The sequence below is a fragment of the Hippopotamus amphibius genome, chromosome 1 (assembly GCF_030028045.1).
Source record: "Hippopotamus amphibius kiboko isolate mHipAmp2 chromosome 1, mHipAmp2.hap2, whole genome shotgun sequence".
Lineage (NCBI taxonomy): Eukaryota > Metazoa > Chordata > Mammalia > Artiodactyla > Hippopotamidae > Hippopotamus > Hippopotamus amphibius.
This window is the reverse complement of record NC_080186.1, coordinates 229,943,430-229,965,130: the sequence shown is the minus strand read 5'-3', so window position 1 is coordinate 229,965,130 and position 21,701 is coordinate 229,943,430. Positions and strand designations below refer to the sequence as shown.

Below are 21,701 nucleotides of genomic sequence, written 5' to 3'. Positions count from 1 at the left end.
ATTTTCAAGGAAATGTGTGTTATTTCGCATCCTCTCCCTTCCACAATTACAGTTTTTGAGGGGCACCTGCTCTTTGGAGAGATTATTCAGATAGCCAGAATTTAACTAATAAAACATTTAGATATTTTCCCAAGGCACTGTCTCTTCTTCCATTTTATTCTTTATAACTGCCTGACTACAAAGTTTATTTTCTAAGAACGTAGTCATCTTGACCAAAGCATAGCATCATTCTGAAATTAATTCCTGGAAATAAGTCTTTAAATTTTTTTGCATGAATTACACTGGACTTGAATCACTCTAAACTGAAAAGCGTGTGAATGTGTATTAACACACTTCATTCTATCTTTGGTTATATTTCAGTCCCAAGCACTGTCAAAGATTTATTTACAGTAGACCATATTTAGGGTAATTTATCCGTCTCATCTTCCTTTCTCTGTCAAAGCATAAAGAAAATGTTATAATTTTGATGATAGAGATATTTCAGTCTTTTGACTCGCCCAGAAATTTTGTGCCAAATATCTCAAGACGGTCTCATTTTAGTCACAGGGGAATTATTTCTAGCATTGCAGTGGCAAAGGCCCTCAATAAATAGCCTATCTTTTTCTTTTCAAAATTATGTAAGGTTTAAATTATCTCTGAATATACACCTTTGCCTAAGTCTTTGCAGTCTGCCCTCGTGACCGTGAGCTGGACCTTAGTCACCCCCTCTGGCCCCTGGGGCGGGGGCAGCCCCTCCCCTCCCCCAAAGAGAAGGCTTGGGGAGTTCTGAGCCAGCACTGCTGGCGGCAGGGCAAGACGAGGCTCAACAGCGCACGACTGAATTTTCTGTTTTTCCAGAGAGGAATGACAATACAGCCAAGAACTCCTCCTTATGCCTTTGGCCATCCTCCCTCTACTTTTGTGTTATTTACTACAGTGCTTTATTTTTGACCCTCATTCTTTCTGTAATAAGAAGCCAAAAACATTGATAAGAAACTGAAAGAGAGAAATCACAAAGCAAACCCTCACAGAGACCTCACTGGGATCCAGAAACTATTCAAGCACTTAAATGGGGAAAAGCCTTTTGCCTTCTTACCAAATAAGTTCAACCAACAGCAGCATCTGCAAATAGAGTTTTGTAAACTGGTTCATTTCAAGATTGCGCGTGAAACACACAAGGCAATGACCTTTCCATGCTTTATCCCTATCAAACCAGAAGGAAAAGGAGATGAAGTTACTTAGAAGAGAGTTTATATTTTATTGAGTGAAGACTTCTAATCCTAGGAAGCTAAAAAGCATTAGTGGCCACAAAGTATCTGCTGCTTCTGAATATCACGCATTGCAAATTTTAGGATGATCCGCGGTTAGATGAACTAGTGCTTTGAAGAGAGGCCATGGGCTGAGGCTTACTTTCTGAATGTTGTGCAAACTTCTTGATCTTCTGTGCTTCATTTTCCCTGGCTCTAAAACCAGAAAGACATTCTCCTCCGGAGCTTGTCAATAGGATTAGGGAACTGATAAACATACAGATGGTGGTATTTTGAAATCCTGGTGTCTTTCTTCCCTTAGATTCTAAACTGTCATCCATTCATCATCATCTTTGATCCACCTCTTTTAGAATTAGAGAGTCATTAGAGAACAGGTATGTTCTTATTTTTAATATGTATATAAAAATGCTTCTGGGAGCCCTACGTGACAACACCCAAGAATTAGCCACAAGAGGAACTTTTCTACTCACCACTCTTTACTCCCATGTTCACAGAAGTACAGACATAGAAAATAAACACATACATAACACAATGTACTTGATCTTTTAAAAAGCTAATATTTTCATATATATATAGAATATAAAACATATTAACTGTAGAAACTTTGGGAAATAAAGGAAAACTTTAAGAGCCAACCAAAGATAACTCTTGATAACACTTTCCTTCTGGATATATGTGAGCACATGTATGTTACATAGGATTTTTATAGAACACATGATTTCTTATACAATTAGAATCATACTGTATATTCCATTTTATATCTTGTTTTTAACATTAAACATATTGAATCATGAAAAATTTTACATGCCTTTATACTTTTAAATAATTTCTAATGACTTTAGCCTGTGTTCAGTAATCTCTAAAATTTTCAAGTAGGTGTCAATCCAAATGTATTAAAATGTGAGTGCTAATTCTATTTAAAAATAAAAATTCTAATAATTGTATAAATTACTTTATGAAACAATAATGATAACCAATATTTATCAAATGGTTACTCTGTGCCAGGCACTGTGCAAAGCACATTTCATTGATTATCTCCTATTAAATTTTGTTGGTAGATGAGGACTGGAAAAAAAATACAACACATGCCCATGGTGTGATGGGGCCAGGATTCAAATGCAGGCACTATGACTCTGGTGGGTCTGTGCTTAAACACTGTGTAATTCTGCATCAACAATGGCATTTATCAGTGCCAGCAGCACATCCCAAAGAATGCCTAATCTCTAGTACATTTTCCAGTTCATGAAGATGATGTGTACCATAAAGACAACAAATGCAAGAGCTAACGTATAAATACAAAAAAAATCAAAACAAAAAAATCACTAAAATGACTTACCAAACAAAACAATCTCTACCCACTTACTGATTTTCATGTCCTTCTACCCTACACTAAAATAATAAAATGAAATAAAATAATTTTGGGTTTCCTACTGAGTTGATCATTCTGGCTGAGAGTTTAACATCATATGTCCATATTCAGAGTGTAGCAAGATTACATGCATGTCATATGTAACAAAGGAGAGGCTCTGGAGATGGCATTTATGTGCAAATAAATGTATATGTAAACATCTATATAAAAATGTATTTATGTATATATTGTGTGTGCATGTGAGCGTAAACCTATGGGAAGCATTTTGATTTTCTGCCTCTATTTCAAAAGGAGGGAGGGATAAAGGTACTATTGGTGGGGGGCTGGGGGGGCGTGGACCACCACCACACTTACCAACATAAAGAAAATTCACTATATTATTTTGCCTGTACTACTCAATGTGAAAACCCTTCAAAGACCATCGATTCTGAAAATATTACATTTTAAGGTATATTTCATAAGATTAAAAACATATCATGTAGGGACTTCTCTGGCACTCCAGTGGTTAGGACTTGGCCTTCTAATGCAGGGGGTGCAGGTTTGATCCCTGATCTGGGAACTAGGATCCCACGTGCCTCGTGGCCAGAACTAGGATCCCACGTGCCTTGTGGCCAAAAAACCAAAACATAAAACAGAAGCAATATTGTAACAAATAAAGCCTTTAAAAATGGTCCACATCAAAAACAAAAACAAAAATCTAAAAAAAAAAATTATGTGTCAATGCAAGTTCATCAACTGTAATGGATGTACCACTCTGGTATGGGTGCAAGAAGTATATGGGAAATTTCTGTACCTTCCTCTTATTAATTTTGTTGTGAAATTAGAAATGTTGTCTAAAGTAAAGCCTTAAAAAATTAAAAAAAAAATATATCCTATAACTTTAGAAAGGGATGTGACCTTGTAAGTTATTTAGTCTTCTGAGATTTACATCATTCACTCACTTCTTATTCACATTTTAAGAATTAAGGCCTGGCCTGATATTTGACCAGAAACATTCTTAAAACAAAACCCCTCAATTTTTGGCCCATGTGTGCTCATATCACATGCACTGATGAGAAAGTAAATGAAACTGGAGCTAATGCAACATAAGCAAGAATTCTCCAGTCTGCAGTGTAATCTCTTCTTTGTTGTAAAACAAAAATGTAGGCTTCATTAGAGAATGTACATGATGCCAATAAATGGCCTCACATTTGTTAGTTAAATGATGGCATGAAAGATGATCTGTTTTCAAAATTATACAGCAAAAGATTTTCCAGTTGTAAGAAGTTAAAAGTGTGTTGCACAGGTAGAGACACACTCGCTAAGCCTATTTATTTTGTTTAATAAAAGCCAATACAACAAAGGGATCCTTCCAGGCGTGTCGATGTCACAAATTATTGTCATGGAACTTTGATGACTGACCACCATGGGGCGGGGGGGGGGGGGGGGGGAGGGGAGGGAGGAGGGTGCGCAGGGGGAAGGAGGACAGGGAAAGGGCTGAGTACGCAGCAAGCTTTCACAAGTGCCCTCGCTCTGTTGTAGGAACAGGTTCTTCTTTCCTAGATTACCTTATTTGACAGGCCCGTTCTTAACATTAGTGGCCCTTCCTTCTTGGTTTTTCTCCAGGATGCGTTCCCAGGGAAAAGATTTATGGGTGGCTAGAACAACAATTTTTTAAGATCTGCATGAGGTAAAATGATTCAGGAGATTAAAAGGAAGGATGTGATCCAACGGAGAGGAGTGAGAGCAGTATGTTTCCTGAGTGCCCACTATGGACCAGACCCTGCTCTGCTGACACAAGGTATTTAATTTTGATGCCTCTGCATTAAATGCATGTTCATATTCCCATCCTAAGATAAGGAACTGGGCTCCGAGAACTTAAGTCATTCATTGGCAGTCATGCCCTTGGCAAGAGGCTGAGGTTTCCAAATGCCAGGCTGAGACCTGATACTTGCCCAACAGAACGTTCACTGGTCCTTGTGAAGGTGAGAATAAACATGAACCGTGGAGTGAGATTTTTTTAAAAAGTCATATTAAAAAAAAAAAGCTAACCATATTCCTTTGGGAAACTCTCCTTTATTCTGAGAATATGTGCCACCCCCTTGGTAAAAAATTCAAGTGAAATGCCTTTGGAAAATAAAATGATGGTGTAAACTGATGGGAATTTCCTTGTTAAAATAAATAAGTCGTTTATCTGGTAAAGTAAGCACTTAGTAACCCTGGGTCAGTCCCGCAGATGGTTTCTGAAGTCTTACTGAGTCATGAAATCCCAAGGCAGGAAAATGAGCGGTGGAGCTGGATTACACCCCAGGCTTTAGACACTGTATCGCTTCTATTGCATCACGCTACTTTCTGCACGCATAATGGATTCAGACGATTCTGAAGTCTCACAGAAGTACATATTCTAGACTCTAAAACAGCATGGTCAAACAGAAGTTTTTGCAGTGATGGAAATGTTCTCTCTCTGTGCTGTATAATATAGCAACCACTAGCCACAGTGGCTACTTAGCACTGAAAATGTGGCTAGTGCATATGAGGAACTGAATGCCACTTGTATTTAATTTTAATTAATTTAAATTCAGAGAAAGTCACCTGTGGCTAATGGCTATCATCTTGACCAGTGCGGCTCCTGAGCAATCTTTACAAAACTTCAGTTATAAGTTTTCCAAGGGATGACAATATTTTATATAACCAAAAGAAAAAAATCTACTCTAAACTTGGGGGCAAAATAGTATTGATATATTAATATAACAAAAATACTTGACTGTTTGGCAAAGATCCTAAGTGGAAAGATTTGCCCAAATGCCCATCAAGATACTCCACCCCTGAAAGGAAAATAAAGATTTTAGTTTCATTGCTTTACTTATTATACTCTCACCTAGAGGCTACAGTACCTGCCAGCAAATGCCAAAAGTACGGTCTTGCAGCAGCTATTGGTCGAAATCACTATGTTCAGGGTCAAGATACCTTGATTCTAATTCATGGTGTGCATGTGTGTGTGTGCGCACGCAAGTCACATTTTTGAGCAGAATTTTGTGATTTCTAAAACTGAGCTAATGATATTTTCTCTTGTTTCCTTATGTAATTGTTTTGAGAATCAAGTATTAAACTTTACGGGAGAACTCTATGTCAACTATAAAGATTACACAGATGTCAGGCAATTTTAAGACTACATTCCTAATTTATACATCACTTCCCAAAGAGTCTACTGAAGCTGAGAACCATGAAGGGCAAAACATGGTGGACCTTGTAAATATTCTGAACTTGAACTGATGACTTCCAGGTTTGTTCATGAACCTTTAAGACATACTTTCACCACTTTCAAAGTGCTCCTGTGTTTGCAGAGCTGGGTTATAGACAAGCTGTCTATCTGGGAAACATCAGGTTCCTTCCCTGGATAAATATTAGTACAAGATGGGCTACCTTTAAACAAATGGAAAACAAACAAACAAAAAAGACCAAAAAATAGTGAAACACGTAGGAAATTTCACCTAATCTCTATAGTAGGTGGGAAAAATTAATGGAAACTTAATGTATTGATAAATAATGTACGTGAAAAGACATAAAAGTATGCTGTCAACACATGGAATTGACTCCATGATTTGATGCAAAAGAGTTCTTTTTACCAGCTGCCTTCTTTTTCAGCTTCTATAAAAATGTACTCACAATTGAAAATAACAGTATCTGAATGAAAGTTTTATTGCACTTTAAAAAAAGTCACCACAGAGACCTTTAGGTAACACATAAACCATAATGCTTGTTTTCCTTTTTTTTCTGGCAAAAAAAAAAAAATCGAACAAAGGAACAAAAAATAACCAGCCAGCCAAACAAAACAGGCCCTGGTGGAAAGAACAAATTCATTTTGAAGTTCTCTACTCCCAAAGGAGGAATCGATGTTGAGACACAAAATCATGAGATCTGCATGCAGCCCTGTTCTCCCTGGAAGGAAAACCAGGAGCTAAAAGCACTTGGTCTTGGGGCCATTCATTACGTTTACTAACAGATGACATCATGCACTGAACTGCTTAAATGATTTCCTGTCACAGTGCAGACTCCCACACGTGCAGAAATGCAAACAGATGTCCTTTTTCTGCTTTTTTTAAAATGAATTTTTATTGGAGTATAGCTGGTTTATAATATTGTGTTAGTTTCTACTGTACAACAAAGTGAATCAGTTATACGTATACATATATCCCCTCTTTTTTAGATTTCCTCCTCCTTTACGTCACCACAGAGCACTGAGTAGAGTTCCCTGTGCTATACAGTAGGTTCTCATTAGTTATCTATTTTATACATGGTAGTGTATATATGTCAATCCCAATCTCCCAATTCATCCCACCACCACCCCTTCCCCCTTGGTATCCATAAGTTTGTTCTCTACATCTGTGTCTCTATTTCTGCTTTGCAAATAAGTTCATCTGTACCATTTTTCTAGATTCCACATATAAGCAATATTATATTTGTTTCTTTCTTTCTGACTTACTTCAATCTGTATGACAGTCTCTAGTTCTATCCAAATCTCTGCAAATGGTACTATTTTGTTCCTTTTTATGGCTGAGTAATATTCCATTGTATATATGTACCACATCTTCTTTATCCATTCCTCTGTTGATGGAGATTTAGGTTTGCTTCCTATAAATAGTGCTATAATGAACATTAGGGTGCATGTATTTTTCTGAACTATGGTTTTCTCCAGGTATATGCCCAGGAGTGGAATCCCTGGGTCATATGGTAGTTCTATTTTTAGTTTTTTGAGGAAACTCCATACTGTTCTCCATAGTGGCTGTACCAATTTACATTCCCACCAATACTGTAGGAGGGTTACCTTTTCTCCACACCCTCTCCAGCATTTATTGTTTGTAGATTTTTGATGATGGCCATTCTGACTGGTGTGAAATGATACCTCATTGTAGTTATGATTTGCATTTCTCCAATAATTAGTGATGTGGAGCATCTTTTCATGTGTTTGTTGGCCATCTGTATGTCTTCTTTAAAGAAATGTCTATTTAGGTTGTCTTCCCATTTTTTGATTGGGTTGCTTGTTTATTTGGTTTTTTGGAAATACCTAGGAATAAACTTACCTAAAGAGGCAAAAGACCTGTACTTAGAAAACTATAATATACTGATGAAAGAAATCAAAGATGACACAAACAGGTGGAGAGATATACCATGTTTTTGGATTGGAAGAATCAATATTGTGAAAATGACTATACTACCCAAAGCAATCTACAGTTTCCGTGAAATCCTTATCAAATTACCAATGGCATTTTTCACAGAATTAGAACAAAAAATTTTCCAATTTGTATGGAAACACAAAAGACCTGGAATAGCCAAAGCAATCATGAGAAAGAAAAATGGAGCTGGAGGAATCAGACACTGACTTCAGACTATACTACAAAGCTACAGTAATCAAGACAGTATGGTACTGGCACAAAAACAGAAATATAGATCAATGGAAGAGGATAGAAAGCCCAAAGATAAACCCACAAACCTATGATCACCTAATCTCTGACAAAGGAGACAAGAATATTCAATGGAGAAAGGACAGCCTCTTCAATAAGTGGTGTTGGGAAAACAGGAGAGCTATATGTAAAAGAATGAAATTAGAACACTCCCTAACACTATACACAAGAATAAACTCAAAATGGTTCAAAGACCTAAATGTAAGGCCCGACACTATAAAACTCTTAGAGGGAAACATAGGCAGAACACGCTTTGATGTAAATTGCAGCAAGATCTTTTTTGATCCACCTCCTAGAGTAATGAAAATTAAAACAAAAATAAACAAATGAGATCTAATTAAACTTAAAAGCTTTTGCACAGCAAAGGAAACCATAAACAAAACAAAAAGACAACCCTCAGAATGGGAGAAAATACTTGCACATGAAGGAACCAACAAGCGATTAATCTCCAAAATACACACACAGCTCATGCAGTTCTTTTTCTGCTTTTAACTCACCTAGGTCTTACGTATGTCTAGACATAACTATCTAGTAGTCAATGACAACAAATTTTTCTTCATTCAAGATTAAGAAAACCCTGAAGTCTCAAGACAATGAATGGGAAGCTGACACAAAGCCAGAGGGAAATCACAATAGGCAGATCAAATAACTGGGGATATTTCTTCAGTGAATCTCACTTCAACCATAGCACAAAGTTCCAGGAATCTGACAGCAAAGCCCAGTGTTCGATATTCCTGACTTATTTTTTTTTCTGAAGGAAAACCACAGGTCTGGTTGAAGGCTCTCTTTCTTCACATTTGTAATAGCATATCTGTAAATTTTCATCTTACTGGTATTTAGTGAAGATGATTTACTAACAATCCCTAGTATATCTTATCTCAAGAAGCATATCATATAAATGTTCCAGTAGTGTTATTATTTTTCCTTATGTGGCTCATAAAACTGTACAGGAGACATGGAGAAAAATTCACTAAGGATCTAAGAATGACAAACTAAATCAATATTTAAAGTGACTGATGTGTAAGTGGAAACAGGAATTTACAAAGGAATATCAATATTGACTGGGTAAGTATCCTTTTCTATCTGGGTAAGTATCTAGAATTTTTTTTTTTTAATGACAGGAATGCATGATCCAAACAAAATTTTTGTCTTGCTTTCATGAGTCCATGGTGTCTTCAAACGATAACCAGATATGAAATAGGTACTATCAATATTCGCTGAATGAGTAAAAGCATGACACTCTCATTCAAAATGCAAACAATTAATACACTTAATTAGAATGTGGTAGAAGACACAGATTACCTCCATTAGAAATCAGCTTTCTTGTTTCTCCTGACCTATCACCATCCGCTCCATTCCCACCACCATCAAGATTTAAAGTTTGGAAAATTTTCATTTTATAACACTACAGCATGGTTTTGACTTAGTCTTCTTTGATACATGGAGAAAAGGGCGTTGGGATGAAAAAGCAAGTGAGAGCCCCCACGCACAGTATCTACAATTGATACAACTAGATCCTCTTGTACAATGGCCATTTGTACATTACAAGAAGCAGGAAGAGCTGGTAATTTTCAACTTGGTTCATTCATCTAGGGTCACATTGCACTGAGAGCACTATGCAGGTTACTGTGCTTTTTTCATTGAAGATGGTTTTCAAATTTTCCTAATTTTAGTTGGGTAGTTAATTTTATTCATACCTCGCTCTTAGAGATTACGTTCTTTGTATACACTGAAAAATAAGCCAGTTCTTCCTTGACCAAGGTTGATTTGAGTTTGCTCTCTAGCAGGGATTTGATCTCATAAAATTGTGGAGTAATCACTTTTATAATACCATTCTCCTCACATTTTTTAAAAAAGATGTTACCCTGCGTAAAGTATTGTCTGAGGTTAAAGCATAACTGCATAGTCAATCATTTACAAGTTTAAATAGTTTATCTTCACACTGCCTTTTTCTCTAAAGTTACAGGAGTTGAGGTGACTATTTTTCTGGGTTTTTTTTTTCTTTTTTCACAATTAAAACTAGAGTCCAAACACTGAGAAGCATACTGGGTATGAAGGAAATTCAGAGAAGAAAATTATATACTAAATATTAGGGCAAACTCTCCTAAAGACATAGTAGAATTTTAGTAAACTTAGCATAAAAATAATGAATTACCGATAAGTTTGGTTAATCTCAATTTCTTTTTCCCTCTGCCTTAAGAACTTTTCATAACTAATATTTATCTCTCATGTCCCCTAAGACCTCAGGATATATCACTTTGGCAGTGATAAGCAAGTGATATTAAAATACATAATTAATTTGTTATTTTAAAAGATTGAAGCATAGTGCAATGATACCAAACAAATGCTGTGGTAATGCATTAAAATTGACTATTTTTACCCTATGGCATTAACAAACATGGTCATTCAAAATATCAGAATATTAGAACTTCCTTTTCATGATTTTTTTTAGTATGAAATTAGAAATACAAAATGTGTATTCAGCTGCTATCTTTAATTCCTTAATTCAAAATTAAATAAGCATGTTTACCTAATTTATAAGCATTATTTTACCATTTATGGACCTCCTGTTTTTTAAGCTAGAAATTCCACTTCTCTGTCCAGTCCCTGAATTTTAAAAAAACAAAAAGAAGAAAAAAGGTAGCAAAACAGTACTCTAGTAGCCAATGACCTTAGAATATTCTGTCATAGGTTTCTTGGGATTTAATGGCTAGTGTAAATTCAGTGTCTGTATCAATACTCAGTAATAATAATAATAATAATAGTAATAGTAACTTGCCAACCCTCAAGGAATGGAAGGAAAATCCTGGTTTATCTCACTCACTACCAAAATAATATCACTCGATAATAATAAATTATTTTGTCTACCTGGGGTCCTAACAGAATTAAGGATAGGATAAATTCTCAATTCTAGGGCTCACCTGGAAGTTCATGGCTTTGAAAATCTGCTGAATTTTTTCTTTCTCTTAGCAAAATTTCTCTTCACATAGAGATTTGACTTAGCTCCAATCCTAAGGACATGAATAAACACCTTAATCCAGAAGTTCTCAAACTTTCTCAATGGATGACACTCTTAGCATCTCAGGAATATTTTACAGCACTCCACCGGTCAAAAGAAATAACTAATAGTGGCAATTATTAAGAATTCAGTTCACACGATTTAATCAGGTTTTGCTTCCACAACTGAGCACTCGTTGAGTCCTACACAACTTCTCCCTCGGAATGAGTCTGGATGTGCTGCCTCCTTCACTTTCTGGTCCACACTGATTTTTGTGCAATGCTTGCTTCTTATCACAGCAATGGTCAACAACCCAGTTTTGCAAAGATAGGATATCACAGAAAGAAAAGTAATGATTTAAGGTTGAAACTGGGAAATATTTCAAGCTGTTAGTTCTCCAGGTGACTGACAGATGTTTCTGTGTTTCCCTTGAAAATTTAAAATAGCCCTGGCACCCATGTGAGTTCCCTGTGGTGGTCCAGAGTACCTCAGCACATGTTCTGGGGACCCTGGCCCTAGTCTCACTACTCTTGCACCATTGAGGGAGGGGGGAGAACATTCCCTCCGTTGGGAAAACTCAGGAATTGGGGAAGGAATTATTTGACCACAGCACCTTTATGTGTTTACATAATGGTAGAGGACTTTCAAATGGCAAATCAAGGTTAGGAAAGAACCAGATGCTCATGAGTGCTAATAAGATCTAAAAATCTGGTTAGGTGGGGTTACAAACTTTTCATATAGATCCAGAGAGGATTAGAACCTTTGTAATGCAACATTTCTTTTTATTTTATTTTCAGGGATACCTTAGTAAGACTAATGAAGAATAATGTAATCTGTAATAGAATTGATGAATAGATATATAAGCAATCACTCTTCCTTTTTCAAACTCAGGACTAGAGGCAATACTACCCTCTACCCAATAGTCATAGGAAGAGGCCAGAAAGAGCTACGGCTGAAAACTCACAAAGGCTCGAGAGGTGGTGAGGGACTTGCTAACTGCTAAAGAAAGGGTAGAAATTTGAGATGGGGATGGGGAATAGTGTCTCCTGCTGAGAGAATGCCCACATGGGGCACCCCAAAGCCTGGATCAATGAGATCCCATAATTCTGTATGGTGACGGGGACTAATTAGCTAGACTGCCAAGTGTGCCCCATGGTACACTGGGCCCACTCACCGCCTCTTCTTTGCCCCTTCCACCCCCTCCCCCGTATGTATCAGTACGTAAATATGAGTAAAGAGCAACTTGGATCATCTTTGGATTCTCTGCGTTAGTGTTTACTCAGAAGATGGGAACTAGAGGTCCATTATCCAGATGAATCGAAAAAAAAATTTTTAAATTTATTTCATTTATCAGCTGCGTTGGGTCTTCGTTGCTGCGCACGGGCTTTCTCTAGTTGCGGTGAGCAGGGGCTACTCTTCGTTGCGGTGCGCAGGCTTCTCATTGGGGTGGCTTCTGTTGTTGCGGAGCACAGGCTCTAGGTGTGTGGCTTCAGAAGTTGTGGCACATGGCCTCAGCAGTTGTGGCTCGTGGGCTCTAGAGCACAGGCTCAGCAGTTGTGGCCCATGGGCTTAGCTGCTCTGTGGCATGTGGGATCTTCCCGGATCAGGGCTCAAACCCATGTCCCCTGCATTGGCAGGTGGATTCTTAGTCACTGTGCCACCAGGGAAGTCTGAAAAATGTTTCTAACTGATGTGATTTGACAGGCAGTTTGTATTCAATAAACTCATAGTTTTATGATTAAATTCTATTTGTCTTGTTACTGATAATTCTCCTGTTAATTTTTCTAGTGACTCATATCTATGTATTTGTTAATACGAATAACATTATTGAATGAAGTGCAACAACAGTAGTAACTGCTATCCAGAAGTTAAAATGCTTTTAAATGCATTCTGAAGAATTTAAGAGGGAAAAAAACTGCACATATTTCATGTAATTATCCATTTATTCTGTAATTTTCTTCATGTTTCTTCATGACAGCACTTAGGCAACCTTCTGTTATCTAATTGTTTCTACTCTTATAAAATACTTTTTACTCTTAATGATAGCTCAAGTTTACTTTTTATATATTTATTTCTTTAGTGTACTCATGTTAATTATTAAAGTTTTTTCCTATTTCTTATTATTATTATAAGAATTAAGTTACTACTGGGGATACATTTAACACTGTGTGACAGCCTCCTGAGCAGAGGCTGCCAGGAACTTCTCTTCTGCCTTATATAAGCTAAATTTTTTTTGGAAGAGCTTAGTTGTTTTTAGATGCTGAGTTTAGCCTCGTTTTATAGACTTGAGTCAGTTGAATATTTTCTTTATTACTTCTCTGACCAACTTGACCTTGCATCTTCTTTTATTCTTAAACTATAAATGAAAACTAAATTTTCATAGTGACAAGTCATTCATTTGGGCAATTGGATTTGGTCAACAGATACTTCTGTTTCTCAGCAGTTTTGCCACAATAGTTCACAGCACTTTGTTTATGACATTTGCAAAATAATGTTCCCATAGAAATGATCGAAATGTGTGTTCTGTTTTTAAAGAAGTTTCAGCTCTCAGGACCTTGGATCTCTCATCTGTAAAACAGCATAATAATATCCCTCTTCATAGGACTGTGGCAAGCATCAAATGACAGAACGGATGTGAAATATTTAGAAAAATGAAGAGTGACATACACATGCAACGTATGCTATGATTATTACTACCATTATTAGTTTTATTTTCTTCTTGTTCTTTAGCTATTTAATTAGTATCTATTTACAGAAGATAATGCCATCCTGTCTTATAGGAGGTAATTCTCTTCCTTCTCACTTTACCAGCAAATTAAACAATTATATTTCAACTTTAAGAGCATTTAATGGTTTTCCAAAACATTCCATTCAAATAAATAATCACAATCCTTCACTGGTACTGTTTGCATTTGAAATTTCTAAGGGATTTTCTCAATAGGAAAGCTTAACTAGAACAGTTAAGTATAAAATCATCAAAAGTGATTAAAATATACAATAATGTCATTCTCTATAAAGTGAAGTTGAATTATAGACACTGAACAATCTTCCCAGCATTATCGTGAACTAGGTAAGAAAATGGAGGTTTACATCTGGCCCCATGTGAAGTCAAATGAAGAGAAAGGATAACACCTTATGTGTAGATGGTATGCGTAATATCAGACTGAAGACTGAAATGGTAGTTATTTATTCTATTCACCTTGCTTCACAGAGAAACTTCCTCTCCCTAGTAGAAAGAATGCTTTTCAGGACTCAGTTAGTGTCAAAGGAAAACCTTATTGCTCCAACAGAAATACCCTGGGGGAATGAGAAAGCTGAACATGTCAAGACATTATTTTTCAACAAAATACAGAGTTGCATCACGGTCTAATTAGATTTGTCACTCTTAGGTGAGTCTGATCAGATAAAGGAACTCTCCAATAGGTACAGGGGAAATGAGGTCATCCTCGTAAGTTTACTTTGGAAAGAAAAGCACTATTTAGACGCTAAATATTATAGGCTTTTCATAAAATGCACGGATACACACTGGTATCCAAAAATCAACTTGCTATAATTTTAGAAAATATCAATTGAATACATAACTACGTAAAACAGAGTCTACTAAATCACGGTGAGTTTGTCCCTGGCCTCTATCTAAAGCCAAGTTATTTCACCTTTGACGAAGTTGGAGGAGATAACTTTCAACCTGGTCATTCTTCCATTCAACATTATATATTATTATCTATGGGGCTTTTCAGTATTTTTCTTCTCTACTCACCCCTATTCTGTTCTCTTTTTATAATTGCAGTGTGGCTCTTTTAAGCTTTTTTCCCTGTTCTCAAGCTGCCCCATCCCTCTTTCCTTTAGTGGTTGATAGCTATACTTTGTTTTTCTTTTCTTTTTTTTTAAATTGAAGTATAGTTGATTTACCATGTTGTGCCAATGTCTGCTGTACAGCAAAGTGACTCAGTTATACACATATATACACTCTTTTTTTTTATGCTTTCTACTTGCATGAAAAAGTAGAGATCATAGGCTGTCAATTCTCTAAACATTTCACTTCTTCATCTTCAAATTTATATCCCCCCTTTCACTTGTTTTTTCCATTGTTCTAAAGAATGCAGTACTTGTCTTGCTACTTTTCCAAGTTAGTCCCTTTACTTGAGTTCATGATCATACTTCCGTCAGCAGCTACAGTTCCATACTTACCCCCTGCGTCCCTCCGCTTAAGTGTTCTGAATTCAAAAAACACTTCCCTTCAACCTAATTCTCCCTCAAGCAGCTTCAGTTTTCTTTTCCCTTTTAACTTACTAACCTTTTAAAGAGATGCCTGCACCTGCTGATACCTCCACTTTCAATTCACTCCTCCACTAATTCTTCTAATTCCGTTACTCCACTAAGACATTTCTCCCAGTGGGCATCCCAAACCTAGTCATTACAGAAGGTAATTGGTTCTTCTAATTTCTCCTCATCCTCTGCACTGTTGTTTCTGCTCTCTGTTCTCGTCCTTTCATTGTTGTCTTGTTTCTACTAGAATGCTAGCCTCATTGTGTAAAAGTCAAATTCATTACGTCATTATGTTGTCCACTCTCTATCCTGTGCTCCCCTCTCAACATCACTGTTCATTTACTTGTTCGGGGTCAGAACTTCAGCATTCTCTCTGATTCTCCTTGCACACTGGCTGTCTCCCAACACACACACGTGTGTACACACACACACATACACACAACCATCCTTTAAGCCTCTTGCCTCTTGCATCTGGACTAATCTCATCCTATCCCCACTTCCTTGACCTGGGCCTCCATCACATTCAATCTGCTTTGTTTCTATGAATTTCAGCATGATCCATTTCCCTGTAATCACTTCACTCTATACAATCATTCAACAATAGAGTAATCAGAAGCAATGAAAACAGGAATGTAATCACGTGATCCCAGCTAAAAACCTCTGTGGCTCTGAGGTTCCATCGACTGTATTCCAATCTTCTTTCTCTCTTGCCACATTTCCTTACTCACACCAACCAAACTGCCATCCCTTAACTGAGCCATGATTTTCCTCACCCCACATTATTCAAACGTTGCCCCCTTTGCCTAGCTTTCCCTGGCTGGCAAAGCCTCCTTCTCCTCTCCTTTTCTCTCATAGTTTTATAAATGCCTCAGGGATGGTGCTCACCAGATTTTATTACAAAGGTCTAAAATGTCAGCCCTCCTGTTCTGCCTCTCCCCCTACCCTCCTGCAGATCGGGAGCTTCAAATACACCATAGTTGCTCAGTAAGTATTTCTATCACGTGTGAATGAATAAACGAATGTCTTAAATTTCAGGCCTAAGAACATGGAATACAAATAACATAGAAATAGAGCCAATGGGAAAAGGAAGCTGTTTTGGAGTGAAGAGTGGACACCATCAATACAGTGAATTAATGATGAATGTGTACTAATCAGTGAATGTGAAGGAGCAGTTGAACAGGGAAGTCTAAGTTTTCAGAAGGCAATTAGGTGCTGTCGATCTGGAGCTCAGCTGAGGTTTCAGGGCCAGAGATACTGATCAGTAAGTCATCTGATGAAGGCTGATAGTTACACACAAAAGAGTTTTCTAAAGCAGAGCCCAGAGGGTCAGGGGCTATACTTCACAGAAATATGTTAAGGGGTGATAAGGGGAGCTGGTGAAGAAGAGGTCTGTGAACAGGAGGGAAGAGAGCACACAACAGCGACGGCAGCTAGGAGATGAAATGCACTTTGTATTTCCTCTTATAACTGGCACCATGCCTTCTACATCATGGGGGACCAATAAACATTACTTGAATTAGTGGATTTTCAGAGGTCAATATGAATCAAAGATAGATTTCAGAATATTAAGGCAACAACAACATATAAGGAATTATAGAAAACAGATGTAGATCTTGGGGTGGGATTGGAAGTATGGGGAGAAATATAATTATGAAGTTTTATTGCCCAAAAAAAACAGATAGAAAAGGAGAGTAGATTGGACAGTTTTAAAGATGCTGGAGACCTGTGCATAATTAGAGATAGGTGATAAGATGCTTTTACCTGTAGTGCACAAGGACTTACATACTGTCTTTTTCTTTAATGATTTGATCAAAAACCTGTCATTTCATTAAGATTATTAGTTTTGTGAGATCAAGAACTCTGTCTTAGAGTTTTCTGTTATCTCCTACAGCTCTCAAAGACAGTTACACAATGGGAATTCTATAATTCAGAATTTGAATCAAAGCGATTGTACTTTAGTTGCTCATTGCTAGGGAGAAGAGAGTGTTATCATTTTATAACCATTAATAAATGGCAACCAAGAGCTATAAGTTGGGAAATGTGTAAAGCATAATTTCATTTCCAGAATCCCACACAGACCTATTAGGATACCTTGAGGATCTGTTAGGATACCAAGAATAATACTAGACCCTCAGGGACCCCATACCCTGCCTCTAAGACATACCGCAACCTGTCCTGAGTTTTTGAGATGGTGTCATGAGAAGATGATGATGTTATTGGACAAACGCCTAGATGCAGAGGAGGAAAGCAGACGCTAACTCTACACAGAGGCAGGGTGACCAGAAACAAGAGTACAGGTTTGAGTGAGAGTTAGATCCTATTTGGAAGCCTCCAGCAACTAGGAAACCAGTGAACACTACTACAGTAAGCACAAGAATGGAATGTGCTGAGAAAACGAGCTAATGACGGTATATGTTCTGCAAACCTGCTTATCAGTTTTAATTACTTTCCAAGCTGTGCCATGTCTAAAATGATATTCAAGCCTGTCTAATGTTTTCTGTACTTGCCTCCAGTGACTAATATTCCAAAAATGGTTTAACTTAGGCAAATCTCTGAAAAGATCTCTCAGATGATCCAGCAAACCAGTGCTAACATCTGTACGGTACATCAATGGATGTATATTCAAAGGGCTATACATGCTAATATCACAGGGACTTGCAAACTGAGCTTAAAGTTTCTCAAAATACTCAAAAATATTCACATGGCTGGGTACCTAAAACTCAGGTCTTACACGAATACAAGCTAAAGTTTTAAGTGTAAATGCCTCCATTACAAATTTAATTCTCTCTTTTCCCAGACAATGTATTCCCTGGGTAAATAAATGTTTCTTATCAAGAGCAATAGATTCAATCTGCCATTGATCTTCAGCTTGGATGAGTTTAGCCACCATCTTTTGAAAATTAGAGAATGATGCAGGTGAACAAATATCATCGGTTCTATCAACTCTAGAGAGAAATTTCCTTGGTGTTCTCTAAGAACGCCCTCTTCTCTTCGCTCCCTCATACTTACATGTCACTGGCAATGGAGGAGTTCCGGGACATAGACTTCGGCGAGAGGTCATAATCGCTGTCAGACCGATACAGGAAAGACTCGCGACGTTGACTGTGCACAAAGTTTGCTTGGAGAATTAGCCCAGATCCCGGGCTGGTCATGGGATCCAGGGGACTCCGTCCCGAAGATGTGCCATTGTCCACATCAAAGCTGTCCGTGAAGGAGAAAGAAGGACATTGCTGTGAATTGTATGTTGATATTTTAGTAAAGGAAGACTTAAGTTTAGGAACTGACAGTAGGAAAACTTACAGCTGACTCCTGATGTCAAAAAATCATAATACCAAGATACATAAAAGAAAAAAAACACATTGACTTCATATACTTATCTTCCTATGCTTTTGAGTACTTCTATTAACTGACCAGATACAAGATATATAGGTCTCTCTGAAATTAATTTCAGTTAAAAAAAAAGAGCCATTCTGCAAAGACTAGCTCTCCTAAGTACGGAATTTCTTTTACATAGTAATGCACTAAGTATCTGGGTTCACGTCAACAAGTGCCTATTACATGCCTAATATCCTTGCTTTCCCAAACCTGGGCTTCTCCACTCCCACCTACACCCACGCAATCACTAATTTCTGTTGTAGCCACTTCCCTTCATCCCTACTGCCAATATATTAAGTTCAGGGTTCCATCAATTCTCACCTACATTATTATAAGAGCCTTTAAATTAGTCTCTTGAAGCCATCTTCCACCTTGTATGATTCTTCTTAAAATGTCAACCTGACTGTGTAACTCATCAGTTAAAGACCTTTCAGTAGCTCACTGTTGTCCTCAAAACAAAGTTCACACTTCTTGGCTGAACTGATAGACTCTTAAGCATCTGTTCTCAATGACAATGAACCTTTCCTCACCCTCCATGTGCAACACCCTTCCTGCTCCCCTCAGATTGAATCACCACCTCCTTGTCTGAGGCTCTCACTCCCTAACCTTCTGCTCCCCAATTTCTCAACCCTCCAATCCCCCGCCTAATTGTTATTTATCCTTGAGGACTTAGCCTTCATCTGTGACACCCCAGAGATTCATGAGATGCCCTTTCTCTGTGTTCCGAAGACCCTTTCCCACTTTCTACTGGTAGCATTTACAATGAGCTGGAAATAATTACCACTTGATCGCCATCCCTAGACTGTGAGGTCTCTGAGAATGGAGATTCTGGGTGTCCTAAGCACTTCACGGTGGCACCTCAGAAAACTTTTACTAAGCGGTTTGAATCAACGATCAAATGAACGAGAGGCACGATGGTTGGCAATACAGAGTTTAGAGTTTGGGGAGAAAAAGAACCACACATGCCCTTCTTAACATCACAGTCTTTTTAATCTAGATAAACTTTCTACAAAGAGCTTTTCTAGTCCAACATCAACCAGGATTAAAGTCAACTCTCACGTGTTTTAATAAGAGGAGGGTGATAGTTCAGGACAGCCCAGCGAGTATGTGGTTTAAAAACTGTTGAATGAATAAATGAACAAATGAATTCAAGTTCAGTTGTTATCAACGTTTTCCCCATTAGAATCTTTATCCAAACTATCAACTTGCTAATTTTTAAGTATTCTTTTACTTTCTCTACCGGAATTATTAATAAACAGTGTTATAACCCAAAGATTGGAGGTCAAATTGGAAGAATTATCCAGGGGCTTGATGTTTCATGAATCACCTATGAATCTATGACCAAAGTAGAACACTGACTCCAAATCAATCCGTCCAGTAGAAAAGAAAGAAAAATAAGGGAAAATCTCATAATCTAGCTTAGCCAGTCATAAACACATATTTCAATTTAAAATTGTCTTAGAATTCTGTCACTATACAGATATATTCATTTGGTCCTTAAAGGACGCTGAGAAATTATCTACTTGAATAGATTCATTTTATAGACAAGCATACCAGCTCTTAGAAAGGTTAACTGACCAAAGTCACCGAGCTAACTGGATTTAAGTACCGACTGTTCCTGAAGTTCTCCCAGCTGTAATGCATAATCCCATAAACCACAAACGTGTGTTAGCAACCGTGACACCCAAACAGGGACATCTGTTTCATGCGGACAGACGCTTCACGAGTCTGGCACTTTAATAATCCTGAGGAAGGCCAAAGGGAAGGGCTCTCTAATCATTAAAGAGCCTTATTCAGGATCTCTGGCAAGCTCTTCTTGGATATGCTTAATTCAATAAGCATTTATTAAGTGCCTACCATGATCACATTGAGGTACAAAAATATGGAGATGAGATTAACCCGGGCTGGGATATCTGAGAAGTCTTCATGGAAGTGTAGTATTTAAAGAGGGCTTTTGAAGGCATTCAGTATACAGTTGAAAGACATAAAAGACCTCTACAGAGAGAGAGGATAAGGGGCGATTTCTGCTCTAAGGAGATAGTCATTGCAGCTCTTCAGCATGAGGAGGTCTTAATGTGACCACATAAAAAATGTTTATGTTGATTTCCCTTCAATATCAAAATGTTCTTACTGTTTTAAAAAATAAAATATAGTATCTTTTCCATGCTATGCTGAAACAGAAAGATAGGAGATATAGGAGTCTGATTTTTGGCTTAGTTTTTCTCAGTTCAATAGAGGAAATACTAATATTACCCCCAAATCAGTAATTTGTATTTTTTTTATTAATATAATCTTTCCAATTAAATTAAGTAAGTCTTGACTTAAAAAAATTCTCCATTATCAGTTTTGGAACAAATATTGATAAGTACCTTAAACTCTTTAACTTTTTTTTGCAGTAACATTACCTATTAAAACCAAACATTTATTAGTAGGTCATAAAATGCTTGATATGGAAGTACATGGGCTTTGATTTTTCTTTGCGGGTTGTAATATAACAATGTGTCCACTAGATGGAGATCACTTTCTTGAGGAAAATCTATTGTAAATAAACTATTTCTTAAAGACTCATAAAAACCTCTTAAATATCATCCAAAACATAAAACCTCACAGTTTACAGGAAGTGACTCTCAAATATTGATAAAACATATTGGCCTAAGAAATATTAGAATTAGCTTTACAAACAGATTGACAATGATTTAAAAAATGGTCACAGATTTGTTATCAGACATTTACTCAAAAAAAGGAGCTCTTTTCTTCAAATATTAGAACTAAGGATCTTCTCTCGGGAAAGATTAGGTTGGGAACACATCAAGGCAGTACTTCCTTCGGTGGACAGTAAATAAACTGAGACTTTATTTAGGCTGAAAATATGGATGGCTTCAAATAAGCTACTCATTTTTGAAACATAACTTTATAAACAGTCAATGCCATGGTATTATTGCTAAGACAAGAAGGTGATGAGGGGTAACCCTAACCTTAGATGTTGATACCAAAGAGATCAGCTG

General features: G+C 37.2%; 1 protein-coding gene across 5 annotated transcripts in view; it reads right to left on the bottom strand.

Moving 5' to 3' along the window:
- The window catches only part of PDE4D (phosphodiesterase 4D), a 688,956-nt gene that overhangs the window by 193,467 nt on the left and 473,788 nt on the right, over positions 1–21,701 (bottom strand). For all 5 annotated transcript variants that reach the window (XM_057743087.1, XM_057743118.1, XM_057743095.1 and 2 more), the window contains exon 2: positions 18,331–18,522. In XM_057743087.1, the coding sequence (XP_057599070.1) occupies positions 18,331–18,522 (192 nt within the window). The remainder of the gene's footprint in view (positions 1–18,330; positions 18,523–21,701) is intronic.